The sequence below is a fragment of the Papilio machaon genome, chromosome 15 (genome assembly GCF_912999745.1).
Source record: "Papilio machaon chromosome 15, ilPapMach1.1, whole genome shotgun sequence".
NCBI classification, from domain to species: Eukaryota; Metazoa; Arthropoda; class Insecta; order Lepidoptera; family Papilionidae; genus Papilio; species Papilio machaon.
Window position 1 is genome coordinate 4,277,293 of NC_060000.1, and position 25,220 is coordinate 4,302,512.

At 31.4% G+C, this 25,220-nt stretch overlaps 6 protein-coding genes across 6 annotated transcripts; 4 read left to right on the forward strand and 2 right to left on the reverse strand.

The window, feature by feature from the left end:
• Positions 1 to 780: 780 nt before the first annotated feature.
• LOC106712136 (calcyclin-binding protein) lies at positions 781 to 3,040 on the forward strand. Its single transcript, XM_014504589.2, is given in 6 exon segments — positions 781 to 993; positions 1,063 to 1,276; positions 1,588 to 1,724; positions 1,726 to 1,798; positions 2,238 to 2,400; positions 2,890 to 3,040. Coding segments are annotated over 6 exon segments (705 nt in total). The 5' UTR covers positions 781 to 969; the 3' UTR covers positions 2,984 to 3,040.
• A 1,062-nt stretch (positions 3,041 to 4,102) lies between these two features.
• Positions 4,103 to 7,199, reverse strand: LOC106712104 (60S ribosomal protein L13a). The gene is made up of 6 exons (XM_045681210.1): positions 7,105 to 7,199; positions 6,617 to 6,747; positions 6,335 to 6,444; positions 5,414 to 5,559; positions 4,608 to 4,730; positions 4,103 to 4,222 (listed from the first exon to the last, which is right to left on the reverse strand). The coding sequence occupies exons 1-6, from the start codon at positions 7,123 to 7,125 to the stop codon at positions 4,139 to 4,141; spliced, it is 615 nt and encodes a 204-aa protein (XP_045537166.1). The 5' UTR covers positions 7,126 to 7,199; the 3' UTR covers positions 4,103 to 4,138.
• A 247-nt stretch (positions 7,200 to 7,446) lies between these two features.
• LOC106712175 (group XIIA secretory phospholipase A2) lies at positions 7,447 to 9,082 on the forward strand. The gene is made up of 3 exons (XM_014504651.2): positions 7,447 to 7,854; positions 7,992 to 8,237; positions 8,718 to 9,082. Exons 1-3 carry the CDS (start codon positions 7,623 to 7,625, stop codon positions 8,864 to 8,866), a joined length of 627 nt encoding a protein of 208 aa, XP_014360137.1. The 5' UTR covers positions 7,447 to 7,622; the 3' UTR covers positions 8,867 to 9,082.
• Positions 9,083 to 9,283: 201 nt separating this feature from the next.
• LOC106712176 (myotrophin) lies at positions 9,284 to 10,573 on the reverse strand. Its single transcript, XM_014504652.2, has 4 exons — positions 10,432 to 10,573; positions 10,124 to 10,234; positions 9,859 to 9,942; positions 9,284 to 9,785 (listed from the first exon to the last, which is right to left on the reverse strand). The coding sequence occupies exons 1-4, from the start codon at positions 10,498 to 10,500 to the stop codon at positions 9,699 to 9,701; spliced, it is 351 nt and encodes a 116-aa protein (XP_014360138.1). The 5' UTR covers positions 10,501 to 10,573; the 3' UTR covers positions 9,284 to 9,698.
• An 817-nt stretch (positions 10,574 to 11,390) lies between these two features.
• LOC106712105 (serendipity locus protein alpha) lies at positions 11,391 to 15,895 on the forward strand (the record flags this gene model as incomplete). Its single annotated transcript, XM_045681373.1, has 8 exons — positions 11,391 to 11,552; positions 11,812 to 12,057; positions 12,326 to 12,445; positions 12,892 to 13,279; positions 13,710 to 13,891; positions 14,088 to 14,280; positions 14,565 to 15,131; positions 15,609 to 15,895. Coding segments are annotated over 8 exons (2,145 nt in total), but the record flags the coding sequence as incomplete, so codon positions are not given.
• Positions 15,896 to 19,543: 3,648 nt separating this feature from the next.
• Positions 19,544 to 25,025, forward strand: LOC106712106 (neuropeptide-like precursor 1). Its single transcript, XM_045681288.1, has 6 exons — positions 19,544 to 19,632; positions 22,338 to 22,427; positions 22,509 to 23,289; positions 23,386 to 23,533; positions 24,079 to 24,111; positions 24,387 to 25,025. The coding sequence occupies exons 2-6, from the start codon at positions 22,338 to 22,340 to the stop codon at positions 24,742 to 24,744; spliced, it is 1,410 nt and encodes a 469-aa protein (XP_045537244.1). The 5' UTR covers positions 19,544 to 19,632; the 3' UTR covers positions 24,745 to 25,025.
• The last annotated feature ends 195 nt before the right edge of the window (positions 25,026 to 25,220 follow it).

Here is a 25,220-nt window from a genome sequence, read left to right on the forward strand (position 1 = left end):
TGCTATATCTTTTGAAAAATTGATATATCTTTGAGAAAATAAATGAATTATTACTATTAATAAAGAAGAGCAAAAAATAGTTAATATATTACTCAAAAAAAATGGTAAGACACTGTTTAGTTAAACACGTGTTTTAACCCGCAGACCGTCAGTATTTGATATGGACGTTGACGTGGTTAAAAAATATTCTTTATCCATACACATTATTGATCAACAAAACTGCTTCCGGTGTAAGTATAGTTCGATAAGGATCTTGTAGCAGTCGGAAAATTTGTGAATTAACGTTACATGTTTTGACGTATCAATTTATATGGTAAGGAATAAACTACGAGAATTGAGTGCAAAAGTTGCAAAACAGTTGCGGCATGAACGATTTTCGGAAGAAGTTAGGAAGTTTTTGTTGACAGAAAAAACTGCCTTAAGAGTCTTGTAAGAAAATTTGTTATTTATCTGCAAGATTGCATTTCTAATAACGTCTAATATGAGGGGATAGAGTCAAAGATGTATGGAAAAGTAGTAAATGCTGTGTCGACACCCGTAGCCCGTAGGGACAAGGGCAGGTTGATGATGTCCGTCCGAATAGCGATAAAAGGGTTAACATATGTTAAAGCTAAAATTTAATTGAAACACTGCCTACATTTTTTATGTTTAGGTCCTTAATTTTCATTTTCAGATATACAATAAAAAGTAACGTAGTAAATATGTTTAACATAAATCGATTCAAAAAATATACAGCAACATGAAATGGTAATTATTACGTCTGTGGTAATTTCTAGAACATGCTCGATAGTTGTCGATGGTCTGAACTGTATATTCTTACAAAGCGCATGTTATGAATTACTTCGATCACCGATCGCCGCTTTGTGAAATTATTGTGATTGTACTTATTGCCCGCTGCAGCCGTTCCAAATTTTCAGTGCTACATTGAACAAAAGAACACAAGTCACATAGTGAATACTTACTCACAAAATGTCAGAATCTAAGATAAACGAGGTAAGTTTTGTACAAAAAAAGTTTTCTCAATTAAAATGGACACAGTCTAATCTTTATATTGTTTAATAGCTTAAAGGCGACATCGATGAGCTTAATCTATTACTTAAACAAGCTAAACGAAAGCGAGTTCAAGATCTCTTGTCTGTTGAAGTAAGGAAATTAGAAACCGAATGGATCAGTTTAAGAGACAGTGCATCTTCGGCTACTCCCATGGATGTTAGTCCGATACCTACAACATCTACAGTTCAGGAAAAACGATACCAGGTTAAACTAAATGGGTATGGTAAGTATTATGGATTGTTACTTTTAAAAACTAATCATAATGAACTATAACCAACCAAATCTGAAATTTTTATAGGTCTGGACATTAAAATTAAACACTGTCTTTTTGCATATTAAATGATGTTGTATAATAAAAAAATTGCATGCAATTTTTGCATTGTTCTAATAATTTGTTCTATATTGCGTCTGCAAGAAAACATATAGCGTTTAAAATTTCAAATAGAATGATCAAGGCAAAGGGATAAAAAGAATTCTGACAAATCACAGTTTAGAATGGTTACATCCAAAGCTTATTTTCTTTTTTTATTCAAGGTTGGGATCAATCGGACAAATACATTAAGGTATTTGTTACTCTTAAAAATGTACACAACTTGCCAAAGGAACAGGTTTATTGTAAGCTGACAGATAAATCAATGGAACTTATAGTTGAAAATTTGGATAACAAGGATTAGGTATACCTTGGTCATAAACAAGTTGCTTGAACCTATCAACGTTGGAGAGAGTCACTGGAAGCAAAAGACAGGTAAGTACTTTTAATTTTCTTATATATATTAATTTAGCTATCCCCAAACCAAACCAAAGTCGATGTTTAAATGTGGAAGAAGGAGAAAGGTGTGTTTGTTTATCATATATTTATCAAGTAAATCCCACACTGAAATGAAGAAAACAGAATGTTAAATATAATACATGGCAACCATTACATTTCTTCAGTTATTTTATGAAAATTGTGAGATATAGTGTTATTGTAAAATAATTCTAGTTAATGGTAATTTTAAGTATCAAATATACAGTTTGTCAATCTGCTATTCTCCGAGGATATAATACATAGAATGCAATCAAAATAATTGCCCTTTCAGCCCATTTAGTTTATTATTTATAGCTCTGGGTAACAGTGGTTCTGTAGCATATTTTGAAATTAAGAACCTAAATTTTATGTAAAATTGCTTTCCTCGTATTTGCAGACATGGTTGTTATTTTCTTGGCGAAACAGAATCCAATGAGCAAATGGTCGCATATGACTGAGATTGAAAGAAAGTTTGAAGATCAGAGATCCAACCGTTTCAAGAATGATGACCTTGACAAAAAAGACCCCCAGGAGTCTATTATGAGTCTTATGAAGAACATGTAAGTAATATTTATTTTCTTATTTTATTTCAAGACCAAGTTCGAGGTGATATAGGATTGAAGCGAGTGGAGACTTAAGTTATTAGAAGCCATTGCTCACTTTTATATTTTAATTCATAATAAATACATTTTAAAGACAGTATTTGGTACAATTCCAATAAGAAATTATCTAATTTTTTAATCTTAATACGTTGTGTGCCACCATGCGAGTTCACTATACGTTCACTGTACGTGAAAATGATAATGGCGTTGAACGTATTAATATATGCAAAAGTTTCGATGGACGGATGTTTATTAGAACATATCTCTAGAATGGCTGCATGGTTCTCCCTAAAATTAGACGTAGATGTAGAACATATCACGGAACACATAGGTTTTTTCCCATTTCCGTGCAGGTAGAGTTGCCGGCGACAGCTGCTTCATAATAAAGGTCTAATCTTATGGATTATTTTTTACACCATGTACAATAAAAATCTAATTTTTTCCCAGGTATGAAACTGGTGATGATGAAATGAAAAGAATGATCTCCAAGGCGTGGTATGAGGGACAACAAAAGAAAAAGGACTCAACCATAGATCTATAATTTTTTATTTAAATTAGATTAAATATTTATAATTTTAAGTGTAAAAGTGTTTTTAGACTTTTGTTTTTTTTTTCTATAAGGTTATATGCTATTTACATAAGATTTACATAACATTGTGGGACAACCTTAGCTTCAATAAATATTTGTAGAAGTCATTAAGTAGACCAAAATTTATGTTCTTAAGGTAATGACAACATGAATAAAGACAGTATAAAGAAAAATATTACAGATCCCACCAAGCTATCACACTTGAATTGTAATTTCTTAAGAATTTATTCCTGCAGTATTGTAGCTTGACTGCTTCTAGAATAAGATTATGAAATAGTAATTGTACTAGAAAACGTTGTAAGCCAATGAAAATATGAATTTAATCGGTAATAAATCTTATCATTTATATGGAGTTTGATTTGACCATATTACAATACACTAAACGCTGCCTGCTTATAAAATGCTGCCTAATGTAGTTTATATTAATTTATCTCAATTGAAGTCTGAAAAATCAAAGTAAAGACCAAACCACTGGACCTAGATTCTTAGTAACTGGATAAATCACTAACCGTGGGTTTTTGAGACCAAGATCACTGTTTAAAACATGTTTCGTCGAAGATAATGACCCGTCATAAGTTTTAAACAGAGATTTTGGTCTCAGAAACCTAGTTAGAAAGGATGTTACTGAAGTGAAAGGTCAACGTTTTTATGGAAATCATTCAGCAAATATACTTGTCATACATATCATTGCAATACAAAGAAATGATTATATTCTCTCGGGTTTTCTCACAAAACTATCTATCACGTGGTCGAAGTCGCGATCGCTGGCTGGTGAAGAATACATATTTTTCAATGTTTTGAAACAATACCCTATGGAAATTGCAACACCAAAGGATTTTAATATGTCGGCCTTAAAGGAAGATTACCCGCGACTTCGTCCACGCGGAATAAAAAAATGCACACAAGATAAAAAAGTGCCATGTCCGTCTCCTAGTTCTAAGCTACCTCCCCATCAATTTTCAACTAAATCAGTTCTACCGATCTTGAGTTATATATAGTGTAACTAACACGACTTTCTTTTATACCTATATATAAGATTGCGGATTTAATGGAATGAAAATAAGAAAACAGTTTGGTTGTCCAAAAATTTATTTAATTTTCTTATTGTTAATTGTATCCGTAAGATTGGATGATAGAAGTGAACGGCGCTGTCGCCTTCGCCACCTTCTCTCCGGCCTCCTTTGTGATTCTCTGCAAACAAAAAACAATTTTTAGTTATGTACACTTCATATTGACAAAATAAATGTTTAATATGTGATTTCAGAATAAAATGTTTTTCATTACATTCAAATAATGTAGGTAAGTTGAATATTCATCATTATGAATGAGAATATTTGGTTATAAATGTTTTGTATTATATTTATTAACTATATTAAATACATTTGAATATATATAATATTAGAATATATTCTAATATTTTTTCCTAGGTCTAGATCAATGTTTAGGACTTAAATTCAGCCATAGCATCATGCCTTTATCATTATCCTCAATAACAGTGTTATTTGTACCCTAAATTTTGTCTTCTGCAAGATTTAAAATCTAAATTATACAATGGATAGAAGTTGTAAACAATAACCTTAAGTCTCCTTTCGAAAGCGACTTTGTGGATGGCCTTGAACTTTCTCTTGTCTTCCAGTTTGCGGACAACATCACGGTACTTCCAGCCGACTTCGTGGGACAGACGTCCAACATGACAGTACTGAAATAATACATGTGTTAAACAAGTTGCCAGCGAAGATAAACAAATAACTGTGAATAAACAAAATCAGAAACATTAATTAGCAACATATTGACTTTCAGTCGCAAATTACCCATTGTTTACATCATACAGAAAATGAAGAATGTAAACTTTTAAATGTGACTACCTATTTATTACCCGCGACAACGTCCGCGCGTTTAAAAAAAATGTAGTAGCTTATGTGTTCTTTCAGACTTTGTTCTACATCTATGCCAAATTTCACCAAGATCCGATAAGCCTTTATGGAAATACCTTCTTACAAACATTCAACAATCAACATTCTTACATTCATCCATCCGTCTAAACATTCATCCATCCATCTAAACATTCACATTTATAATTTTTACAAGATAATCAATAATAACAAACTATTATCGAACAAAATCCTAAACCAAGGCATTTGTTAAAAAGAATTTAAGGTATAAGGTAATAAGGTCAAATTAATTTTTATAACAGCATATATTATTTTCTATGTGGACTTCCCCACCATAATTTGAGATGTATGTAGTGTTGCTAAGTCACCCAAAACAAATCCATGGAAATCCTAACCTTCATGCCACCTTCTTCATTACAAATAAAGATCCACTGATTGAAGAAGCCAATTCCTTCTACTGGTTTTCTGCTATTAAGATGTTTATGTTTACCTTACGTCCGGGCTTCAGACAGAACACTCTTAGGGCTGCGGGCACGACAACACGGCGGCGGTTGTCGTAGGGCGGTGGGCAACCGTCATATGCTCTCAGTCTCCTCAGTGCATCCTTCCCACGCTCCGTCTTGTGCGGGATCATACCTGCAATATTTTATGATATGTTAATTTGAAAAAGAATATTACTGTTAATGTTTCTATTGTGATAATTATCTTCATAATGTCTCTTTTTATCATAAACATCAAATAATGTAGGTAAAAATTGTTAATAATCATTAGAAATCTATAAGTGTGATCATCTAACAAATGTAACACAAGATTAAGTAAAATATTAACAAATATTTATAAAAACCAAATGAAAAATAGATGTTGACCAATTCTCAGACCTACTGAATATGCTCACAAAATTTCATTAGAATCAGTCAAGCCATTTTGGAGGAGTATGGCAACGAAAACTGTGACATGAGAGTTTTATATATTAGACATTGCAAAGTTAGTTCTTCAATAATCCATTTTTGTCATAATAGTTTTGTGGGGTAGTTGTCTTATGTCATTTTATTGACATGAGACAACTACCCCACATCACATGACATTTTATTATTTATTAATTAAAAGAAAAAACTAGAATCTTGTGCAACGAATTCAACTTGCCTAATTTCTTTTTTTGGTTTACTTTTCTTTTAGTGACCTTATACTTATTGAAAAACAAATTAGTAAGAAATAAAATGACACTTTAATAATTTTATTTATGCACAAATTGTGCGAACTAGTAACATCTCAAATTATATTCAGACTATCAGAAGAACCATTATGGTATCTTGTTTTATTTTACTAATTAATTTCTCAGAAGTTGTAATATTTGTTCCTTATCTTATTTAATAATTTCCTTACAAAAAAAACCTATACTGTTATTACTTACCCCTTACAGTTTTCCATAGGATTTTTGATGGGGCTCTGAAATGGAAAGGTCCGCGGGCTGGGTTCACGTTGCAACGTTTACGCAGGAATGACATGAACTTCAACTTGTTTCTGAAAATTTATACATAATGAAAACAAATTCGACCACATGTTTACAATGGTAGAAAATTGAAAAAATCAGAAAATATAATAGCAACATGTAGATATTCAGTCGCAAATTACCCAAAATAATAACATCATAATAAATAGAGATGAAATGTTGTTAAAAGTGCATAATACTAACCTGAAGAAGTTGCCAGAAATGTTTAGTTGTTCGCATCGAACAACAACGACTTTGTTTCCTTCCAACAGTACTTTAGCAATGACTGCGGCCAAGCGGCCAAGCAGATGGCCACGGCCATCAATGATAATGGCCTGAAAAATAAAGAAATCTTATGGTTACCCACTGTTCGTACCGGAAACTTGCATTCATAACCTCAAACAAAACCCAGAACTAGAATTATAGAACAAAGATATATGTAGTAATAAATAGCCCAGCTAATTTTCCATCGTGTTCAATATATTATAAAAATCATCATTTATTTTATAATGCTAACAACTGACTTGAAGGCAAGCACGTGTAAAGTTAAGCTGGAAGTGTGATTTTGCCAATATTCTACACTCAATTTGCACTGACGCTAACACAGTCGCACTTACATTTCAATTAATTTGTGAACAAATCAACAAAAAAATAACGAATTATATACAATATAACAATATTTTTAATCTCACCTTATTACTAAAACCCGTCATTTTCACGACACAAAACGGAAAAGGACCACTATTTGAACCAATATGGCTACCGGATATTACGATTTTTCGTCCAGAAATTAATGAAAGCTATAGTTGTTTTCCTTTTTTTATAATGTAAAAATTTGATTAAGAGTTGTTAATATATCTTTTTTACAAGAGTTTTGTAACAATTTTTCACTGAGTGCGTGAATCTGCTATTATAACTAAAGTTCGTATATTTAACTCGGTACAATAAAAGTGGAATGTGTCAAATGATAAACACTGTTGTGGTTTTCAAACTAAAGTGTCACTGTCAATATTATTTTTAAAATCAAAGTTTATTTTTGGTTAAAATATCTTTAGAAGTAAACGTAGGAATTTCATTTTTATTATTTAAGGACACGTCAGATTTCAGATAAAGAATTGTTATTGTTGCGTATTGAAGTTAGCTAGGGTTTAAAATATCGAATATAACGACGTATCATTTCAGGAAATGTAAATAAAAACAGTATCGAGCAATGGATATCCCTTACAGAAAGATTTTGATATATATTTTAACCTTCGTTGCTTACGCTTACACAGGCGTGGGATCCAATATATTACGAAATCTAAAAGATGCAGTTTTATCGGCCGAATCTGTGTTTGGGGATATGTTTCGCAATGTAATAACAGTGGCTGAGAAATTTCGTTCTTTGCACGATGTGTTTGATGCGGCGGTGGAGGAGGATTGCATATTCACTTGTCCTGGTGGTAAACAACTTATATTATTATTGTATTTTATTATTATCTACTTACTATAAGATTTATTTTAATACTTTAATCTATTCATACTGAATTAAGTCTTTAATTCAATAAACAGTTGTAAGATTCAACAATATCTCTTACAGGACAGAAGCCAGTTCGTAACAAAAATCACATACCTAAATCTGATGGATGTGGTTCCTTAGGATTTGATATATCTACAGAATATTTACCAATTGAAGAGATGACAAAATGTTGTGATGCACATGACATATGTTACGACACTTGTAACAGTGGTAAAGAAATATGTGATTTAGAATTCAAGCGGTGCTTGTATAATTATTGTGAAACATACAAATCTGTAAATATTGGTGGAGACACTATATCAAAAGGTAAACATTGCAGAAAAGCACATTTATGTTTTTGTTAAGCATTCATCATTCAATTCTATGTATTAAAGTGACCTCACATGTGAGTCAGTGAATGAGTTTAATATCTAAATGAATCTAAGGATAGAAGAATAGTAGTGTAAAACTATATATGAAGTTTGCTATATGAATATAATTTACAAAATTATTGTTACCTCCATATTGATAGTTTATTGTTGACCACAAATTAATAAGCCCTTGCTTTTTACTTATAACAAACATTTTCAACTAAATTCATAACATTTCAAAGATTTACACAATATAGTCTTAAAATCTAATACTTTTCTCATCATTGGTAGGTTTGTAGTTAAATTTAGATATTAAAAATATATATCTACCCAGTAGGAAGAGAAAGTTCATGAAATGATTATAGACCTTGGAAGTAGGTTGTACGAAAATTAAGACTATTATTATAAACATATCCAATTATTGCTATTTTTTCAGGTTGTAAAGGTGCAGCTAAACTATTATTCACAGGTACCCTAACCCTTGGTTGTAAATCATATTTGGACGCACAAAAGAATGCATGTTATTGTCCACCGACAAAGAGCAACAAGTATAAAAAATATACAACTGGTGATGGAGAGCTTTAAACTTATTTTCTGTCTTGATTTCCACTGCTATAACATTATTACTCTCAAAAACTCATCTCTCTCTTTTTGAATAAATAGAGATTGACCCCCCTGATGAACAGAACAGTAACATGTATTATACCTGGTACATGCTAATTGAAGGTGTTGAGCAGTTGGACTATGCAGTTAAAACTGAAGGTGCATAGCCAGCTTTAGGAATGTTACTCTTTTCATTGAATAATTTAATATTATTTTTTTATTTGTAGAAATGTTTCAGCAGTGGAAATGCACAGTAAATCATTTGGAACTTGTATAATGTTAAGTAACTTGTGATGCTCTCGTTATTTTTTTGTTTAGTGTAAATACAAAATTGTGTATAACTTCAGTTTGTGTTTGTATAATAAAAACATAATTTATTTATTATATCTTTTATTTTGGCAATAATATTACATCTTATTTCTTGCCCTCATGCATAACACACCTTATAAAATAATTTATTTGCTAAACGTATAGGCCCTTGGAAATTAGGTGCCATCGCAAATGATAAATAATTTTAGTTCATCTTAAATATATATTTAGTGCATCTCTGTACATTATAAGGCTCCCACTACTACTGCACAGGCATTAGTAAGACAAATTAAAACTACAAGTGGACGCAGTCAATACATATGTCTTTAAATTTTATATGTTTAGCATATAAAAATAATTAATTGCAATATAAATAAATGCATGTAAAAATATGATGGTTAATTTCTTGTACAACTGTTATACAATTTTATCTTAGCTTAAAGAAAATAAGAATGTGAGCGTTTTATGAGAATACTTATATGATTCCGAAATAATTTACTACTACCTATGTTAGGAGTTCCTTTATTTCATCTTTCTCAGCTGCCTCTATGTATGGTGTACCGTCTGGTGTTTTCCCATTCTTTGAGGCACCCTGAAAATTTATTTTAATTAATATGCATAAATACATTATATTATTTGTTGATAGATAACAAAGTTTTTCTTACATGTTTTAATAATGTTTTCACACAGTCAGTATGCCCCTCCCAAATTGCTGCTAAAATTACGGATATGCCATGTTTATCGACCATCTGTAACATTCAAAATTACAAAAATTTAAAAGAATACAAAACTCTTTGTTCAATTTAGTATATGTTTAAGGGAACTTATTTGTTCTTTTCAAAAACATTCACAGCAAATTAATAAGAATGATTCATCAAAATCTCTTGTTGCCAATAAGAAATTTAAAAGGTCTATGAGTATGCAACTTACATTAGGATCAGCTCCTTTGTCTAGCAAATAGTTTAAAACAGCTGTTTGACCATAATCAGCAGCATAGTGAAGAGGTACCCGGCCATCAATCAGTGCATTGACATCAATTTTCTATAAAGAAAACCATTGTTTGTGATCAACAGTATAAACACGATCATTTTTTTCTATCAGAAATTTAAAACATAAATTATAATAATCTGGTGTTTTAAAGTAATACTGAGATTATTGCGAGAACAATAAAGTCTGATTAAGATTGTACACTTGCACCAAATCGATCTACTGCATGAAAACAATAAGAGAAATCTTACATTTTTTTCAATGATGTCTTTTACTTGATCTATATCGCCGTTTTTGATACCCCAAACTAATTCACTCATTTTAATGTACTTTCAAAGTTAAGCGTTAAATAAATAAGTGCAATCTTCATCAATAGTAATAAATCAGAGATTGAAGACTGTGACTGAAGATGACAGAACAGAACAGATTAGAAATCTTTTGTGTTATAAGTAAGTAGTTATAAAAAATAGAAAGCCTTTTTATTTTTTTGTGAAATTGTATTCATAATTTTTAATAGAATTAAAATTTTAATAGAAATGGTAAAGAATAGAACGAGCTAAATAAATATCCTTAATATTTTTTTCTTAATACAACTTAAAACAATTTATACTGTACAAGAAACGAACAGATAAAAATAGAATACCAAATGTCAATAATGCATCTGACCAATGTCAATGTCATGTTTCATAAGATGTCTCAAACTGTCATGCTTGTAACTTGTAACCGACCATCTAGTTCAAATTTCTTAATTTTAGATTTTTATTGTAGAGATTAGTTATCTAGCAAGAATCCATGAAATGTTATGGAATATACTTTCTAAATCAAAACATCATTTAGATCAGTAATTATTGCATATCTATGTAACTACACATAAGTCGATAAGTTTTAATGACTACTTTTATATTTTTTGATAACGAATTTTTTTAACTACTTGGACTCAATCTAAGATTAATATAAACATAATATAGTCTATAGAGATGGATATTCAAATTTTAAACATAAATCAAGAATTACCTAAAGAAGTCGAGTCTGCTACTAAATTGCTAGTGGTAAGGGCAAGTGTTTGATCTTGTTTGTAAGGTTCTTACTACTGTCCATTAAATATTACCTAATTAATTATAACATAAATCAATAAATTATAACATAATTAAAATGCAATCAATTGTTACAGGACTCATTTTTATCAAAACTTTATCCATTTTTACAAAAACTTGGAAGTAAACTAGGAAATTATTTAAGAAATGATGAACTTCTTGAAAATGTTACTAATATACACAAGGTGTTTGCACTTTGTGTCAGCCAGATTAACAAGTGCTATGTATCATTTATAGATATTCTGAAGTTAGAAAATGACGAGCAACTATTATTGTTGGTAGGTAAAGAGTAATTTTAACATTTGTTCACCATAATTGTTCAGAGGAAATATAAAAAAAGCATATTTTTTTCCCATTCATTCTTTCTTTCATAAAAAAGTGAGTATTTTCCCATCTTTTTCTCATTAGAAAAGAATATTACTATGAATGCTAGTTAACAAATACTATGACTGTACAATCTTTCAGTGAAATTAAATTGCCAGGTGAGTTTGAGGCACTGAATGTGTTAACATTTTAAACTAATGAAATTGTTTATAGGAGAGTAGAAGATGTACTTTAGAAAGGCTTTCATGGTGCTGCAGTAGGTTGGTTGCAATTGAGGAAATGTTAGAAGGGATAACTGATAATAATGGGCAAGACAGTGCCTTTGATGAATCCATCTTTGACCCGCCTCTGTATTTTGTCAATTGGATTGATCAAACTTTTGATGATTTGAAAACATTAACTGATTTAGTATCACTTAGTGATGCAGATTCAAAACAGTATGACCAGTGGAAGATTGATGTAAGTGTATTTATATATTTTTATTAGTCACATTGTTATCCTTATTGTTCTCTTGTAGGAAACTAAAATAGCAATATCTTTTGGTATGAATGTTTTGGCGGGAGTTTCAAAATCCATGGAAAAATATCTAATAATCTCTGTCCTTTGTTATGATATGTTTCTGCTCATATTTTTCACAATGAATATGATTGTATTTTACTTTAATTTTTAGCCGACTTCAAAAAGAAGGAGGTTATCAATTCAACTGTATTTTTTTTTTTTTTTTCAGATGGTTAGATGTTTAAAAAGTTTACACAATTCAATTGATGAGTTATTATTATCCGCTATGACCCTATGCCGATATTGTCTGCCTGCAGACCAGCATGCGATAAAAGCTAGATGCCAAGTGGTAATTTATTGATTTTTAATTCTATAGTTTTAACAATATTTGTTGGGTGCACGAATGGGCCGGGTAAACCGGTGCAATACCACGACCACACAGAAGACTGGTGTGAAGTGGAAGCAATTCCGTGTTTCATCTGATGAGGTGTGTCATCCTTTTCCTATTAGAAAAGGATGGGTAGGGGAAGTGTACATAGATTTGGCGGAAGAGGGCATGCAAAGGAAGGGGAAATATTCTCTTCCTGTGCATCCCCTTTTCCGTTGATTAAAGGTAGGCAACGCGTCCACATTTGCGGATGTCTATGGGCAACGGTCGCGTCGCTATTTCGGCGCATTCAGGTGGCCGTTTGCTCGTTTGCCACCTTTTGATATATAAAAAAAAGTTTTGTATAGAAAAATTACCTTCTTAGGCAATTTTACAATGGCTTTTTAATTTTTAAATTTTATTTTAAGGTACTAAGAGAAACAAAAACACTTTTAAGTGATATAATAAATGGTGATATTGATACAGTGTTTAATAATTCAGAGATATCATTAAATCTTCCAATCAAACCATCAAATGTTAATGTACTAATAGATGTTCTGAAAGATGCACTCTATATGCTAGAAACAAACACAAGTAGAGGTGTGCTAGCTTTATTGGTTCATTGTTTTACCTACACTATATCACCAGTAGATGTCTTGAAAAACCATTATAAAGGTAACAAGAGCATGTGTGACTGTTTGTCGAAAAACGAAGATGAAACAAAGACTTGCGATTTCGTAACTGAATTTGATTTACATAATGAGAGATTAATGCAAATTGGATCTTTTGCGGTGTCATGTTCTGCTGATGATAAAAGTATGTTATTACATTTGTTTATTTTATTAACTTATTATTCATCTTAGCCATAGTTGAATTATTTTTTTATATATGTAATGTACAATTGTAAGGACGTCTTACATTTCTTCTTGTTTATTGAAGACAAGATTTTAAAGTCAAAAAGACAAAAATTTTATGAAATGTAGATTAGTAAAACTATAGAGATACACATATTAGTCATCTTCTTATCTATATATATAAAAGAAAGTCGTGTTAGTTACACTATTTATAACGATTTAGCTGAAAATTTATGGGGAGGTAGCTTAGAACTAGGAGACGGACATAGGAACTTTTTTATCTTGTGTGCATTTTTTATTCCGCGCGGACGGAGTCGCGGGTAAAAGCTAGTATAAATATATTTTAAATGTAACAACACATTATTAGTCTGATTTCTTGTGTGTATTAACAGGGATATTATCGATACGCAGTAATTTAGCATCTTTAGAGGCGTTAGACCCACATCTAGTTCCGGCATTAATTATGGCCCCTGAAAGCCATCATTCCATGTTATTGAGTAGTACATGGAATAAAGAAGTGTTGGAGATCAAAGATAGTATTTTCTTAATTGTTGATCCCGCTGCATTTTCAGAGGTGATTACTTTTATTTATTTCTATTATTCTATAATTAGATTAAATTTATTTGATAGTGCAGTAATGTTTTTTTTTTTTTTTATAAAATTGTTAACTTGTATCACTATTTTACTGATGTGTTATATAATAATGTATGTAATAGTTATGTACATCGAATATAATTAAAATAAAAGTTTTATATTTTTTAATGTTTCAGAAAGCTAGACAGGTGATGCAACAAAAACTTTTGGAAATAATAAAAGATAATGTATACGAAAATAATAAAATATGTTCTGTTATAAATATTGGATGTGTTGTTTATGAATTTTTTGATGTTTACGAAAAATATGAACCGGACGCCATCAAAGAGCGGGAACAATTGATTCCGCTTCTGTCAGATTTATACAAAGGTAATTACGTGAAGGGATTTTATGTTTGGTGCTTTGTAATATGTGTTTTTTATAGTGCAATAACCTGTCCAAAAACCAATAACAAAAAAATATTATGCGAATTTTTAGTTTACTTGGACATATATTCAAAAAAAAAATTTGAGTTAAAAATATCCACTCTACTTATTTTATCTTAGATTTGTTTTTGGAATCCTGTGACGTCACAATATGGCGGTGGTTGATGCACAACTTTATTATAAAAAATCTATTTTTACCCGTGACTATTTTTTGTTTTAATATTTCAGTGCAATTAGAATGCAAAGTGGTCAGCGATCTTCTTTGTTCTGGTTCCGATTTTCTTTATAAAGTAAAGAAGTCCTCAAAAACTGTTACATTTGAACAAATGCTGAAACGACTCAAACTTTTATATACCATAGTTAATAAAATAAATAAATTATTACATCCTGAGGAAGAAAATAATTTATTTGATGAGGAAACAATAGAAGAAAATGGCACATATACAATATATAAAATAAATAATGAAACTTGTGTACATTCGAAACCTAATTTATCAAGAAGCATCTTTGCTAGAACTAATATTCGTACACCTGTTAAATATCCACTTTTTAAATTAACAAAACATTTAAGACAGAAGAATTTAAACTTAAATTTCTCAGCTCGTTTAGATGAATTATGTAACTATGATAAAGTTAGTAAAAGGGAATCCATTTCGTGTTTTTATTCACCTGCAAGGAAACGTCCGTCATTAAGAAAGGCGGTACTAAATCGACATCAAATCACATTTGAACAAGATATGACAAATAAAGTTTGTGAAGATAACACTCGTATGGATGTCGATTTGCAGATTTCAGGTATGTTATGAAATATTACTCTGGAATATGTGATTTAAATTTATAGTTTAAAGGTCTTTTCAGCATTTTTATATCAACACTAGAGAGTAGGGATCTTTTATCTAAATTTCTATGGCTTTGTATGATTTGATTTATTGCAAATTTTTGAAATTTATTAAAAATTGACTTGTTTTTTTAGCCGACTTCAAAAAGAAGGAGGTTATCAATTCGACTGATTTTTTTATTTTTTTTTATGTGTGTTACTGCGAATCTCCGCCCGTGGTGGTCCGATTTTGATAAAAAATATTTTAATCGAAAGGAAGTTGCTTGCAGATGGGTCCCATTTTTTTGTTTTTTTTTTTTATATTTAATGATCTTAAATTCAGGGTGGCTAATGTTCATGTTCATGTTCATGTTCATGTGGACGAACTCTGACATTTGTCTCATTAACAATGATGATGGTGATGATGATGAAATCAAATTATTAATATTTTTCAGAAGTACTGAAGCAAATAAATAATCTAACTTCAACATTTTCGTCAAGACCATTTAAGGCAGAATTTTCTAAAGTGCCTAGGATTTTGAATAATAAACCAAAAGGAGTAGACCAAGAAGAGACAACAACAACATTGGATATTTTAATGGATAAAAGCAGTATTCCTGATGTTGAATTGAATTTATCTCAACCGTCGAATGTAACAACATTAGAACGTCTTAATGATCTAGATCTTGTTGAAAGTAAGTTGACCGATTTAAGAGTGTTACAACTCGAAACCAACTTATAGGTGATTAAGTGAAGATAAATATTTTTTTCTTTATTGTAGTAATAAATTCTGATATGTAAAATTAAGTGTATTTTTTCTTAATTAAATAAAAATAAACGTATACTTTAAATTCTTAAGTATTTCATTTGGAACTAGACGTCCGCGAATTCGTCAGCGCAGAAAAAAAGTAGTCTATATATATTAGTTAACTATATGCCTGGATATATTAGTTAACTTGCCGTCAAAGTTCCGTCAAAATAAGCCGTTTCGTAGATTGCCCGGAACAAACGTGGACTTACGGACAGACAGAAAGACAGGCCGATATTAAATAAAATCGTTATCAGCAACGCAAATACATCATCTATACAAAATATGTTTTTTTTTTCAATACAACATACATCATTTTTTAATATGTATAGATATTTTTTGTTATCACTAATGAGGGGCTTGGTGGGATCCAAGGTTCTTTTTCGGTTTACTCGTTTTATCTAGACACTAATGTAATTGTTATACGACGAAAGAATCTTTACAAAAAAAAAAAAAATTTCAACATCCTTCTAGTAATTTTTAATTTGATCGTAGTAAAGAAATATTTTGTACATTAATTGATTTGCCCAACGAAATACTATGAATCGTCGCAGTGGAAAACTTCCAACATCTATAAATTGTAACGTGATAGTAATAAGACGATTTCAATATTCCCTATGCGACCAATTATCCTCGTTTTTGAAGGCGGCTTCAGATAACCCACTAGACCTTCATTGACGTAAGTTACTGTATTAAAAATAAACATAGAAGACCGGTATCCCAGATGGGTAGACAGGATTTATGGATTGCTATTCTACATACATTCCCACATAGATAGGAATAATTTAATATTGGAATTTAGGATGCATTTGTTGAGACTAATATTAAGAAGTACCTACCTGAGTTTTTTTAACATCTTTTTACATATTGGAATTAAACAATGTTGCAGCTAGAAATCGAATTGAAGAAAAGTAAACAACTAAAATATTTTACTGCTTGATGCTAAAACTAATTTTTACCAAGAAAATTACACGAAACCTTAAGTTTAATATGTATGTACGGAAAAAAATATCATTTCCGAACATAAATAATTTATTTTAGAAGTTGAGATATAATGTAAAATGTTTTATGAAAATTGTTTATGCCGCGGGCCTCAGATCCGGCCGAGGTAGTGAAACAAAGCTTTTAACAAACTTCTCGTTTTCCCGTTCTACATGGAAAACTTTGTAAGCTCTGTATAATCAATTTTGTAAAAATAAAAATATAAAGAATTTAGTTATAAGTTAACAAAATCTATTTAAAAATCTGCTTCTTCTTCTACCTGCGGCCTTCTTGAGTTTTTATTTTGTGCAAAAATTGAATTTTTCCAATAATTCCATGTTCAGATTAATATTAGTAAAATTAATCTACTTTTAATAAAGATCCTTCTATTGAATAATCTTTGGTACGTACTTTTCCAAACTCGGTCTAATCTAAAGCAATGATAAGTTTGAATATCGACTTTCAGTATAATGTCAGCAGTATCCAATGTAACAAAGTTAGGGCCGAGTTTGCCAATACCAATCAAATTAAATCACTCCTTTGCGGGTCCAATGTCAAACGAAGTTTCCACGTGAGATGTATCGCTTTATGGATCAACGTAAATAAACGGAATTGAGTAGGAAATAAAATTGCCTTCCCCTTTAACTAAATCTATAATACATACATGTTTAAAAATAGAATGTACTTTGATGTAATAAGCTTGGTAGTAAATGTGAGATATAAAAAATACATATTCAATGTTAATTGGCAAAGTTTTTGAATCGAAACTTTTATATTCTGTTCTGTATATTTTTATTGTGTTCATTTATACAATATTCTCAAGAAAGGATAATATCCGAGAGAATTTCTCTTACTGTTGTTTTAAGTTGCCTCGACTTTCAGCCAGTAGCAGAAGTTAGTATTTCAGCTTTTACGATATCGTAAAGTTGGTAACTGTAAACCTCTATTGATTTATATTGAAAGAGAGCTTAATAAAGTATACATTTTATTAATTAAAAATATGATTGGTCTGAAATTTTGAATCTTTTTATCCGTAGAAGAATAAACACTAAATAAGAAATAATATAACTTGAAGCACTTAATATCGTGGTTCAATTCCGACAGTACGTAATATTTTCATGATTATGTTTTTCAATTGTAGAAAAACTTGTATAAAACATATTAGTCATCCTTCTTTGTTTCTTTGAATACACAGAAACAACAATAGTATGTATATGTAGTATGTTGTTAAGGCAATGCAATTTTACGTTTAAAATTTCAAATATTTCTATATAAATTCAAATTGCTAAACAAAATGAAAATAGCGTGTAAGCTTGCGATACAATTAAATGACTAGTCGTTTCATTGTGCGCACTAGATGTCTGACGGCGGTTGAAGTGTTTGACTTTGAAGGGCCATTAGCAGACAACAATGGCCACAATAAGCCCGTCGGCTGCGGCATCAACGTAAATATATTTTATACAGTTTATTAACACAATAAATTACATTTTTATACAGCATTTCAATTAAATTGTTTTATTTATATGACATGACATCTGCACTAAATAGTACTATAGTCCGGTCGCGGAGCAGGAAGAATTTCGTACAATGACCTCTTTATCTACTGACAGAGGTTCCAAACGTTTTTGTATTAAGTGCGGTTTACATGAATTATTTGAAAGTGAAAGAAAATTTACCAACTTATAAAATATAGTTATTAGTATATAAATCATTTATTTAGATTTAATAATACAAGTAAAAATAAAAATCTAGACAAGTATCTAATAATTAAAAATCAAAAAACAGAATCTGATTCCTCTGTTTCGGAGTAACTGTTACTTTGCTCTATTGTTCAATTTCGAGAAGTGAAGAATTCATTTGCATAATATTTTAAAACCAAAAAGTAACTATCGGAAAGCCGGCAATAAAATAGATGAATGCCTGCACTTCCGTCTTTCAAATATTCGTTTCGATTGTTCATTTCGAACTAACCAATAATTAACCTTTTCGGTAATCCTTCTAACGGAGCCCATAAAATTTTTATTATGCAAACAAACAAACTAAAGGTTTAGAATCCCTGAGGACGGCGGCCTTTGTTTCTGTGCGAGCGAGACTCATTGTATTTACGCGGGAGCGACAGAGACAGGTAATGCGAGTTCAATGTACGAAATTCTTCCTGCTCCGCGACCGAACTATAGTTATTTAATTTAATATTCTAAAAAATAACTGCGACATCGTTCTAACAATAATTGTTATGACACTAAAAGATTAAATAGTTAAAAAAGTAAAACAAAACAATCTTTAATTCTTTCACGAAATTATTGAGCCTCTTTTTTCGTTACAATACGAAGCGTTTGTTAAAATAGGCTCTAATTAAATTGTCGGCGTATACAAAATGTACTCTAAAACAAAAGTGTGTAGCTTTATTAAGTAAAGTAACATTGTACCTGATTTAAATATCACCACGACCTTCTAAAGCTATCAAATAAAGTGCACATTGCATGAAGACTGAACTTGAGTTAACTCCGCCCTTAGGATTTACGCGCATGCGTACTTTACAGCTAAAACGGCTATAAAAGCTCAACCCGCGGGAACATACCATCATTCCCGCCAACATCCCAGAGTTGCAAGACCAAGGAATACAGATAAAAAAAGTTTCTATAAATAGCAACTTTCATAAGTGGTCTTATTCAAGGTCTACGAGTATCAAGGTAAGTTTAGTGATACTTTTTATTAAGGATTATTTATATTTTTTTTTACTCCATTTTAAATATATTTTAACTTTTATACCTTTGAGAATAATTGATTATTTTTTTAGTATTAAGTTCGAATCTATATAAATTGGTGGTGACACAATTTTATTTTTTCACTTAATATTGTTTAGTTTTATTTAATTAGCATGTTTGTAAATTTTCAGAATCTGAATTCTGCATACATTAATAATTATATCTGAATATAATTTTTAATGTATGCATAAAAATGCACAGTTTTCTTATTAAATTGTACCCTACGAGTTCGTTTATTATGTTCTATTGAAAGTTATTGGGCACAAATAAAATCTTAACATGCAACTTACTGTTGAATAAAATTGAATAATATTCTATTAAAGTTAAAGTCAAAAATATTACTTTCCATTTCGTGTTGATATATTTTTATTATAATTAGAGGTTTTCATTATATAGTTGTCAATTCCAACAAAATATTCCTATATTACTGAGTAGCAGCATAGTTTACGAAGGAAAAGTGTAATACATTTTCTTTTTTTTTCTACAATTTTGAGAAGAACATTTTTATTTAGATTTACTTATCAAAGAGAGATAATAAATGAATAAAAAAATGAAAATAAATCGTTGCAAAGTTTTCAGTAACTTAATGCAACAAAAAAGTCATAAGTTACATTATTTCTATTGTACTATATTAAAATTTAATAAATTGCTGAATCGATATACTATTGAAAAATCAAAATTACTTGGTAACTCGTTTAAATATGAAAGGTTAATTGAAATTCAGATATAATGATTATTTATTGAACGGGTTTATTTCAATCGACTGATACAGGTTAGATGAAAATTTGCTTCTAAATGAAATTGCTTTTTCAATTGCTTCTTCAATTAGACTCGAATAATATATTAAAACTAGCTGTCGCCCGCGACTCCGTCCGCGCGCAGTTAAAAAAAAACTAAATGGGGGGGGGGGGGGGTTATGAAAAATAGATGTTGGCCGATTCTCAGACCTACTGAATATGCTCACAAAATTTCATGAGAATCGGTCAAGCCGTTTCGGAGGAGTTCAAGTTTGAACCCCGTGACACGAGAATTTTATATATAAGACTAGCTGTCGCCTGCAACAAAGATGATGATGTTATTTGAAAAAGAAATAACAAGATTTTATTATGTTATTAATTCTAAAATGTTTTCCACGAAAAAAAAAAAACTATATACACAATAATTGAAACAACCAATTTCATAAATACTGATAAACTGCTGTTATATATTAATATTATATAGTAATCTCATTTCAAATGATAATTTTGTATTAAAAAATATTAATATAAAAAAGTTAAACTTTGAATTTAAAATTATTGTTCATTACAACAGCCTCAAGTATTAAAAGTTTACTTAAAGCTTACTTAAAGTTCATCAGTAACCATTTTAGAAGTATCATGTATGTATGTTCTTAGTAGTTTTAACTGATGTTTATTTTTATTCGTACGAAAGTCAACGTTTTTCTTTGTGAATGCCAGTGTCAGTCAAAATGGTGTTATTTCAAGTTTCCTCATTTCCTTTGCTGGGTGTTGACGTTGTTTTATCTTTACATTCATTTTGTACAAAAGTTAGACATTCATGTTACATGTTTCAAAGTGTTGTCGTATGTACTGTCGTGTACTGTCGTATTGTACACTTTCAGCTACATTCGGTGACACTTCATTTATTTTTACTTTATATTTTTAATGTTAGATAACAATAAAACTAGAAATCCAAGGGTATTTCATGTATTCTGCTATAAATTAATGACTATTTTATTAAGTAATGTGGATACAATGAGATTTGGGAACCAATTTCATGAAAGTGTAAGATTTTTTTAACGCAACGCTTTGTCTAATTCGTGAATCGAATCGGTTACCAGTGGATTATGGACTTCGGATTATCTAAAGAGCAATCGGTTTTAATTATCATGCAAATACTCCTGTTGTATCGAAATGCTTTGAAGTTATTACCATATTTCGAAATGAGGAACAATAATTCAGAGAATGCAATAACGCAATACACGTACAAAATGCTTGAAACAACGGTAGCTAATAATAGCTTATGATATAATACATACTATCATCGCACGTCTTTTTAATTGGTCAATAAATGCTCGCTTAGTAGAGATTCACATCCTAAATCTCCACTAAGGGAATATGATAAACTAAGAAATCTATTGATTACAATAGATAATTTTTTTACTTAATTTTAAATCAAAATAGTTTCAACGATCTAAATAAATATTTTTTGAGAACCTCTTAGCTTGAAAACAGTACTGTGCAAAAACTTTAAATTTATATTAAACTAAATGAAAATGCTCACGAGGCCAAAGTGAAATGTTATTTGCATTCGCAGTTAATTGCTTAGCGGTGGCGTAGGCACTTGACCTGAACATCTATTGTGCTTGCCGGTCAGGTGTACCGAGCATTGAAACACGTCCCCCGTAATTGAATCTGCCAACTTTATATCTTCCGGTTGACACACAATTAACGGAACCGCTCTAGTAGTGTTTGTTCTGCTATACTGGAATGATAAACTTTTTATAATGGATAGACTTTATGTCCAATGCAATGTTCTGCAAGTTTTATAATGATATATACGTAAGTTATAAACGCTTTTGAACTTAAAAAAAATGAAAATGAAAATATTTTTTATTTGTTTTGATATAGATGAGGGGATTCACCCGGGCAAGTAACAGAAGACATCGTCTTTTGTTCGGTGTTACTTTGGCCCTCGCTTTGACAACTTATATTGATCAGGTACCTTATTTAAAACTTAGTAGTATAAAGTTTAATACAATGAGTAACATTAGATGTTAATTTCACTAATCTTTCTATAAGGTATCAAGTCTGCCTGCCGATACTTCGGACCAATGGCCGACTTTCCCAAGAAGGAATATAGCTGCTCTCGCGAGAGAAGGTTATCTGAAAAGTGTATCCCCGAGCTACAAGAGAAGCATTTCTACACTGGCTAAAAACGGACAACTACCGACCTTCAGAGCCCCTTATAATGAAGGCGACAAACCGGAACAAGAAGACGACGAGTCGCAAGAAAAAAGAAACGTTGCTTCCATAGCCCGTCTTCGTAGTTACACGGCTATCAAAAGAAACATCCAGTCTTTGGCTAGAGATGGGTACCGCGTTGGCAGAGGCCACTACCAACCCAACGAGAAACGCAACATTGCCTCGCTAGCTCGCAACGGACTGATTCACAAGAGAGACGAAATGGCTGGTGATGAGTATTATTACCCCTTCTATCAGAATCCAGTGCCACCATTGTCCGAAATAGATGGTCCTTTTGATATCAATGAAGTTTACGATTTCCAACAATCTGTGAACCCAGATATGTTACCACCACTGTCGCAAGTTTTCAAACGCAGCGAAGCAGGACCATTGGCATATGGTGATAATTCCTATGAAACTGATTACGACCGTAATTGGTATTTAAAAAGAGGAACTGTAGGCATGCCTGTGCACGGACTGTACAGACCAATTTATATTGAACCTACTACACGCACCAAGAGATACATACTTTCCCTGCCCGATGTTATTGTTAATAATGAAATAGACACACCAGAAAATAATGATAATGACAATGAAAATGAAGACAAGAGGTCTGTAGGTGAGTTAAATCGATACAGGTTATTTGATAAATTAAGATTAATTCTTGAAGAATAATTCTTGGTAATTGTTTGTACTTTTGTTGCATCTGTTACAGACGAAGATGACGTCCATGATAATTTCGTAAAGCGTCACATTGGGTCTTTGGCTCGGTTAGGTCTTTTGCCGTCTTTTAGGTTCTCAGGAGGCCGTTATAGCAGATCTGGGAGAGCCAGACTGTTATTGCCTAGTCAGGAACTATACAGGTTTTGTAATGTCAAGATTTGATAAAAATCGATGTGATAGATTGTGTTAGGACTCTATGTGCAGTAGAAAATGTGTGCTTTAACGCTTCTGATATGGATTATGATTTAGAAACCGTGAAGGGCATGTTAACTTCGGTCAACATCAAGATATGAAGTCAAGTCACAAAAAACCATGACTAGCGATATAAATATATTTATGAAATAGTCTAAAGTTAATGGATTAAAAATTTATCTGCCTCGAGTACTTATTATCTTATTGTTGATTGAAGTCTATTAATGGCGTTAGAAATAATTGTTATTAGACGTGAAGAGCGGTGTTCGAGATATCGTTCATTGTTTGACTGAATTCGTGTGTAGAATAGAATAAGCTTCGGAACTGATTGGTTAGAAAGGCGGAATGTGTCCAAATTTTTCTGAGTCAATTAGAATAACTGTGTCGTAAGCGCATGACAATTAGTTGTGCTACAAAATAGTGATCGAAACAAGACATGTAGTAAAATTATGAACTGAAAACAATTGTACTATATAAATATTTAACGTTTCAGGAAGCATTCCGCTGACGAGAATTTCGGAGTTAGGTAAGGTCACTGTTAATTTAGGACTCTAATGTACACGTGCTTATAACAGGAACTCTGACTGTTTATTGCAGTCTTTTATACTTCATTTTGAGATTAATTACTCAAAATGAAGTATAAAAGAAAGTTCTATATCAATCAGCATCTAAATAAAATAGTCAATATGAACGCTCTAGGCGAGATCCCAAGTTCGCTCGTTCATTTACTGTTGTATACAAAGAAATTTCTGGGCATTTTTTATAGATAGTAGTATTAATCTTTATCTTTTTCGTCATTAGGGAATATTTCTCTAGTCCCGAAGCTGAGCCAGCAATCGATTCAGACGACTCCGACTTACCGCCGCCGCCAGTACTTGCTCACTCGCACCCGACCGGCCGGTACCTCCACCGCTCGCTGAACGACTTGCCGCCCTCGCCCGCTGCTCTTCCGCCTGCCTCCTCCAACGCCATCGACTCTTTCACCAAGAACACCTGGCAGACCGCTAAGGACTTCCCTAGATTCCATTATTTCAGATCACTCAAGGTCCCGTACCATTCGTCTGGTAAGAGATACCTCCTGTTGCCCGCCGTCGATAACATCATGCTCAGAAAGACCTACCGCAACAGCAGTCTACCGAGCAGACGCAAGAACCAGTAGCTATGCCGCTGCCGAAGCGATGCAATATTGCGTAACTCGAACAAGGGACAATAGTTTGAATGTAATCTATCCAGCCCTTAAGCATCGTCATCGGCAATATATGCGAGGAAAACAAAACAAGATCCTAAATAGGACAATAATTATACATTTACGTAGAATTTGATGTTACATGTTGTGATTTAAATTGATTTGATTATAGACTTAATTATTGATATAAGAGTTAGTTTAAGATTTAACAGATCTGATTCCTAAAGACGACAATGGCTTGCTAATTACTTATGAAATGACAAATAATATATTAAGTAAATTAGGATTATTTGAAATTAAATTGTCAATCGCAAATACGAAACGTAGTATGCGTTTAAAAATTATAGTCACGTAGGTTATAAACATTTTCAAACTTCACTAAATCTTTTATTTATATTTCTGTCAGTAAAAACTTTAGAAAATAGTAAGTTGTGATAATTTATATCTCA